This window comes from Lissotriton vulgaris, chromosome 1_1 (assembly GCF_964263255.1).
Source record: "Lissotriton vulgaris chromosome 1_1, aLisVul1.2, whole genome shotgun sequence".
NCBI classification, from domain to species: domain Eukaryota; kingdom Metazoa; phylum Chordata; class Amphibia; order Caudata; family Salamandridae; genus Lissotriton; species Lissotriton vulgaris.
In genome coordinates this window covers 882,254,843-882,260,842 of record NC_141685.1, presented here as the reverse complement: position 1 = coordinate 882,260,842, position 6,000 = coordinate 882,254,843, and the positions used below count along the sequence as shown (strand labels likewise).

The 6,000-nt window shown below is 47.6% G+C and overlaps 1 protein-coding gene across 1 annotated transcript in view; it reads right to left on the bottom strand.

Moving 5' to 3' along the window:
- Positions 1 to 649: 649 nt before the first annotated feature.
- TXN2 (thioredoxin 2) overlaps positions 650 to 6,000 on the bottom strand; it is a 160,171-nt gene continuing 154,820 nt past the window's right edge. Inside the window, exon 4 of the mRNA XM_086958550.1 lies at positions 650 to 1,597. Coding sequence (XP_086814676.1) covers positions 1,484 to 1,597 — 114 coding nt within the window. The 3' untranslated portion in view covers positions 650 to 1,483. The remainder of the gene's footprint in view (positions 1,598 to 6,000) is intronic.

The following is a 6,000-nucleotide window of genomic DNA, read 5'->3' as shown; positions in this document are numbered from 1 at the left end:
ACTGAGAGAACTTCTAGGAACGTCTGCCCTGCGACCAGGAACACCTCACCCCCTTCATGGAACAAGGAGTAGCCACAGGAAGACCTGTTGACAGCATTGCATCCACAGTATCCTAGAGCATCTACAGCATCCATTATCCTTTGCATCAAGACCAGTTGCATAGGGGCTGAATAAAGAGGGATTAAAGTGCCTGGAACTTCATGAAAACTGCTTCTACTTTTGAGGTACATCTTCCTGTGGAACTTGCTGGTCCCCCTGACTGGCTCCCTGCCAGAGTTGATCTACTAAAGTAATTGCATGGACTCTTGCCCAAAGTTTCCAGGAAAAAGTTTCTAATTGTCAAATTTGTTGAATTTTCCAATGCTTGCACGCAGTTGAGTAAAATATTTGTAATGTACTATACCTTGTAAATTCTATACCATCAAAACGCTCCGGTGGATCATTTTCGTTGTGGTGTCTAAAAAATACATAAAAATAATGGTCTATTTTTTATAAATTGGTGTCAGATTTCTTGTGTCTTGTTGATTTCTCGCCTGCTACAACAGTCGTGTGTCACCACTTGCAACATTTACTAGGTCAATCCCAGAAACATTTGCGGTCTTGAAGGCCTCTGTATCTCTACGTTCCTAGAAGAGAATCTTCAGCAATAAAGAGTTGTCAAACAAAGTTTATTATCAGAACATAGAACTCTCAAATATTCCCCAACACCCCTCACTCCCCTCTCGAGGAGGAAACAGACAATTAAGAAGTACGTGCGTTGGTACAGACTCACAAGGAATGAAGGCACCGGGTGGGTTGAAGTTCACTGGGGGACTGGTGGGAAGCTTTACATGGAGGCTTAAAGACAGTGTTGTTTGATACAGTGGAGATTGGGAAACTGGCTCTACTGAGCTATGATGGGGCTAAATGGGACGGGGGTGGGGGGGGGGGGCAGAGAACGACAGCCAGGGGGCGAATGTGTCAAGCTGTAGTGGAGTCTCTGGAGTTGGTGATCTTTTGATCAACAGAGGCTTAGTATACGGTGACAGTGGAAAGGGGTCTTGGTTGAGGTCTCCTGAGGTAGGGTGCACTCTCAGCTCTGCTGGCGTACAGTGTAGTCCTGGGGTGGTCTGCTGGGGCTCAGCGGAGGCCTAAATATGACTACGGCGTCTGTCCTACGTTTCCAGTAATGACTCTCCCCCAGTCACTGCACCCCTCGCAGTCACAGCTCAACGGATATGTAGCTCCTGGTGAAAGGAAGGAGGTCACAGTAGTTCTCAGGGCATCCCTCCCTGGGGGTGCAGCGCGGGCCCGGGGTCAGAGTTCATGAGTGCTTTCCTCCTATAGGCTAACAGGATTGTGCGGTCTAGGAGGTTACCCTTCTTGCCATGATTTCCCAGGGGAAGAATATGTGTGTAGTTCACAGTTTGTGGTGTATTTGTAGGCATTGGAAGCAGCTTCACTGGTCTGTCACAGCCCAGGGCTCCTCTCTGACCCGCCCCCCTCAGCACAACAGCTTCTTCACGAAGGCCTCCAACTGGTCCTCCTCCTTCAGACCCACAAACTTGTCCACCACCTTTCCGTCCTTCACAGCCATCACCGTAGGGACCGCCGAGACCTGTGGACGAGATGAAGAGGGTTAATTATACACCCAAAGGGGGCTGGATGAATATACAGCCCCAGTCTGTCCATTCTGTGGAAGTAATTAGCAACATATATACATTTCCTGATAAATGTAAGTTACTTCCTGTAAAAAACAAGCATTTACAATGCAATAGTTCTCGCATTAGGAAAGTGTGAGCTATTGGTATTGTAAATGACACATTTTTTTTAATATGTTTTGGCTTTGAAAATATATAAATTAATAGCATTATTCTTCACAAAGCCAATAGCTTACACTTTCCTAATGCGAGTACTATTGGCTATGGCAATGATTGTTGGTAGCAAGCAAGGACAGTGCTGTTGTGGTGCTGAGTGATGATGTGGTTGGGCTGAGTGATGTGGTGGTGTCCACAAGTGATGTGGTGGTGTCCGAGTGATGTGGTGGTGTTCCCGAGTGATGTGGTGGTGTTCCCGAGTGATGTGGTAGTGTCCCCGAGTGATGTGGTGGTGTCCCTGAGTGATGTGGTGGTGTCCCTGAGTGATGTGGCGGTGCCCCTGAGTGGTGCCCCTGAGTGATGTGGTGGTGCCCCCGAGTGAAGTGGTGGTGTCCCAGAGTGATGTGGTGGTGTCCCAGAGTGATGTGGTGGTGTCCCAGAGTGATGTGGTGGTGCCCCCGAGTGATGTGGTGGTGCCCCCGAGTGATGTGGTGGTGCCCCCGAGTGATGTGGTGGTGCCCCCGAGTGATGTGGTGGTGCCCCCGAGCGATGTGGTTGTGTCCCCGAGTGAAATGGTGGTGCCCCTCAGTGGTGCCCCTGAGTGATGTGGTGGTGCCCCTGAGTGATGTGGTGGTGCCCCTGAGTGATGTGGTGGTGCCCCTGAGTGATGTGGTGGTGCCCCTGAGTGATGTGGTGGTGCCCCTGAGTGATGTGGTGGTGCCCCCGAGTGATGTGGTGGTGTCCCTGAGTGATGTGGTGGTGTCCCTGAGTGATGTGGTGGTGTTCCTGAGTGATGTGGTGGTGCCCCCGAGTGATGTGGTGGTGACTGCGTTGGTCAGTTTCAGAATCAGGAGGGGCAGAGTCAGCAAAGTCTGCGAGGGTTCAACGTGTCTAGAGGCAAAGCATAGCAGATGTAGCATAGCAGCTAGCAAGTCAAGTGTTTTCAAGCTGAGTTTCCCTAGAGAGATGGCAACACAGGAACAGCATTTGAGGACCAAGGCTACTGTAAACAAGCACGGTAGGCTTTCACTTTTTTCCAGAAACATGCTCTCGATATTGCTGTGGGGAGAGTGGGGGAGGCCGGGGAGCCGCAGCCTTTGAAGTCTGATGCCGAGGCATAGACAAATGGTGGTGTGTTGGCTGGGGATGGTGTGCACGCGCATAGATCACATGAACTGTATGCGATCCGCAGCCGTTTTGGTAGATTTTTCTTTTCCGCTTACTATAATCTCACCGGAGCAATGCGCAAGCGCATTGGCTCAGGCAAAATCTAATAATGTTTCTGTTTCTCGGTATTGTTAACAGATTTACAAATGCTTTGCTCTTCGGACACCTTGTGGCTAGATACAGAACTGTCCACAATACACAGTGTTTTCAAGACTACGAAACACTGCAGAGGTCAATCGCAAGTTCTTCTCCCTTCTTTAAATTTCACCGCAGAGAGATCGCAATAGGTACCTTTGGCACGGAATTCACGCCTCTAATACCACAATTAAATATTTCTGCAGTAATAAAACAAAACCGTAGTCTCCAAGCGGCACCAGTCTTCCATGAAAGGAGGTGCTCGATAAACGAGACTCTCCGGGACCGCGCCAGAAGCCAAAAAAAACCACAATATCATTATATAATGTTCCCTACTTTTGTTGTCGGTATGCATTATTATTCTTTTTTCCTGTGCACTGCCTGAAGCTCTACGAAGGGCAAACTTGCTGCAGAATTGCACAGCGTGGTGCGGATACAAACAATTGTTACTTACCTGTAAACAGGTGGTTCTCCAGTATTGGTGTCTTTCATAGATTCACATGCTTGAATACTCCCCGTCGTCGAAGTGGGAGTCCCACGGTAAATAAAATAGCAATAACATACCAATAACATATGTATGTAATACATAACTCATGAAATAGTAATAGTAAAAACATAATAAAGGCTCAAAACCAATTTCTACATAGGAATACATATAGAGAGAAAAAACACTTGTAACATATTCCTGTCATTATGTTAGTCCAAACTACAGCCAATCGGGCGCCAGCACCCTTCCAGAACCTTCTCCTCAGAGCTCAGACCCTCAAATTTTCTACTGTACGTCGTGTGAAGGGAGTCTCCCTGAGCTCTTCTCAGTTTTCTCTATTTCTTCAAGTTTTTCCAGTCTTCTCAACATGTCAAGTAAGAAGTCTTTATTTAGACCTTGCTCTTCTTGTGGGAAACTGCGTCTTTACTCTGAAGACCCCCACAAGAAGTGCATTTATTGCCTTTATCCCGACCATGAGGTTGGTAGCTGTAATTTTGCAGGACAAGAGTGACAAAAGAGTTGATGAGGAGAAGCGAGCCTCTGAGGGGAGGAGGGTGGGTTGCATGTGAATCTATGCAAGACACCAATACTGGAGAACCACCTGTTTACAGGTAAGTAACAATTGTTCTTCTCCAGTATTAGGGTGTCTTTCATAGATTCACATGCTTGAATAGAATAGAGAGCAGTAACATCCGAAGAGGTCCGATTGCTATGCAACAGCATGGAGAAAACCAAAGAGACAGTAATAATACAGTCATGTAAGTACTGATAGCAATCATAAAAACCATAGCGGAGGAGGGAAGACAGAGGGTCACCTTAGTTAAAAAGATGACGAAGGACAGCCTGTTCCACTGCTGTATCCGCCTCGTTGATGGCATCCAAGCAGTACTGCTTCATGAATGTGTGCCTGCTGGACCACGTGGCTGCTCGGCAGATCTGATGAAGCGGCACACCAGCAAACAGGGCGGTAGAGGATGACATCGCCCTGGTGGAATGAGGCCTCACTGTAGATCGTAGAGGCTTGCCGGCCTGTTCTTGGTTTTAATCAGAAAGAGACCAATAGCTATTAAAGTTTTTCCCGCTATTTGTCCTCTATTCTACTTTTAATCTCACATTTACGTAGTTCTTTTGCACTGCACTTGTTCCCATTTAATGGTCATACACATGGTCCACAAGTAATTGCGGGCCGAAACCCTGTCTTTCATGGGGACATGGATACTGTCTCAATGATCTAGAGACGAACCAGTCCTACCTTTGGATGACCATATGATAATATTGATCATTAACAAGACTTTGATGGGAATCCATCTCTGGACATTGGGTCTCACCTACTGTTGCTGGTGGTTATGTGTGTTGGGTTACGAGCACTTCTCTTAAGAGTGACAGTAATTTACCTTGCACCAAATATTTGGGCATAGGTCTTAATGTTTCTGAGTATACATTTCACTCAATAGTAGACCCCCAGGTTTATTTTGGTTTTTGATGTTAGATATTAGGGGATTGTAACCTGGGCAGGTCTTAAAACATTTCCCTGAGACCCTCCTATCCTCGTTGTGTTGTATAAGCCACTACTGGAGCCAAAACTTTCGTGAAGACATGAGGGGCGGATCGGAGGCCGAAAGGCAACACCTTGAACTGGAAGTCTCTCCGTCCCACCTGGAAGCGCAAGTACTTCCGATGCTGTAGAAGAATTGGAACGTGGAAGTAGGCATCCTGTAGGTCGATGGTGGTCATGAAGTCGCCCATGGAGAGAAGACGCAGGATCTCTACCAGTGTAAGCATGCGGAAGGTTTGGCTCTTGAGGTACCCGTTAAGCGCTCGCAAATCTAGAATTGGTCGCCAGTCACCCGTCTTCTTGAGTATTAGGAAAAAACGGGAATAGAAACCCTTTCCTCTCGGAGACTTGGGAACCACTTCGACGGCACCTTTCTGAATTAGAAGACAAACTTGATGGAAAAGCTCCTTGAGGTGGGGAGGAGACGGGCCAGACGGTATAGTGGGAGGAGGAATCTTGATGAACTCTAGAGCATGGCCCTTTTTGACAATGTCCAGAACCCAGCGGTCCGAGGTGATGGAGGACTACTGAGAAAAGAACAGAGATTTGACCTCCAACGCTGGGGGGAGTACAAAAGTCATTGACGCTTGGGAGTGGATCCTCAATACGAGGATTTACCCCTGTTGGATTTTGACGACTGCTGTCGGGAGGACTGTTGCTGGTTGGAAGAGTAACGTTGGTTACCTTGATGGTAGGAGCGGTATTGAGAGGTTCATCCATGAAAAGTTGAGGAGATGCCGCGTCCGCGAGCACCCCAAAATGGCTGCTTCCGAAACTGTAAAGTCCCCAATGAGTGAGCAGTGTCAGTGTCCTTGTTAATGGCCTGCAAAGCCTAGTCTATGTGCGCTCCAAAAAGCGAC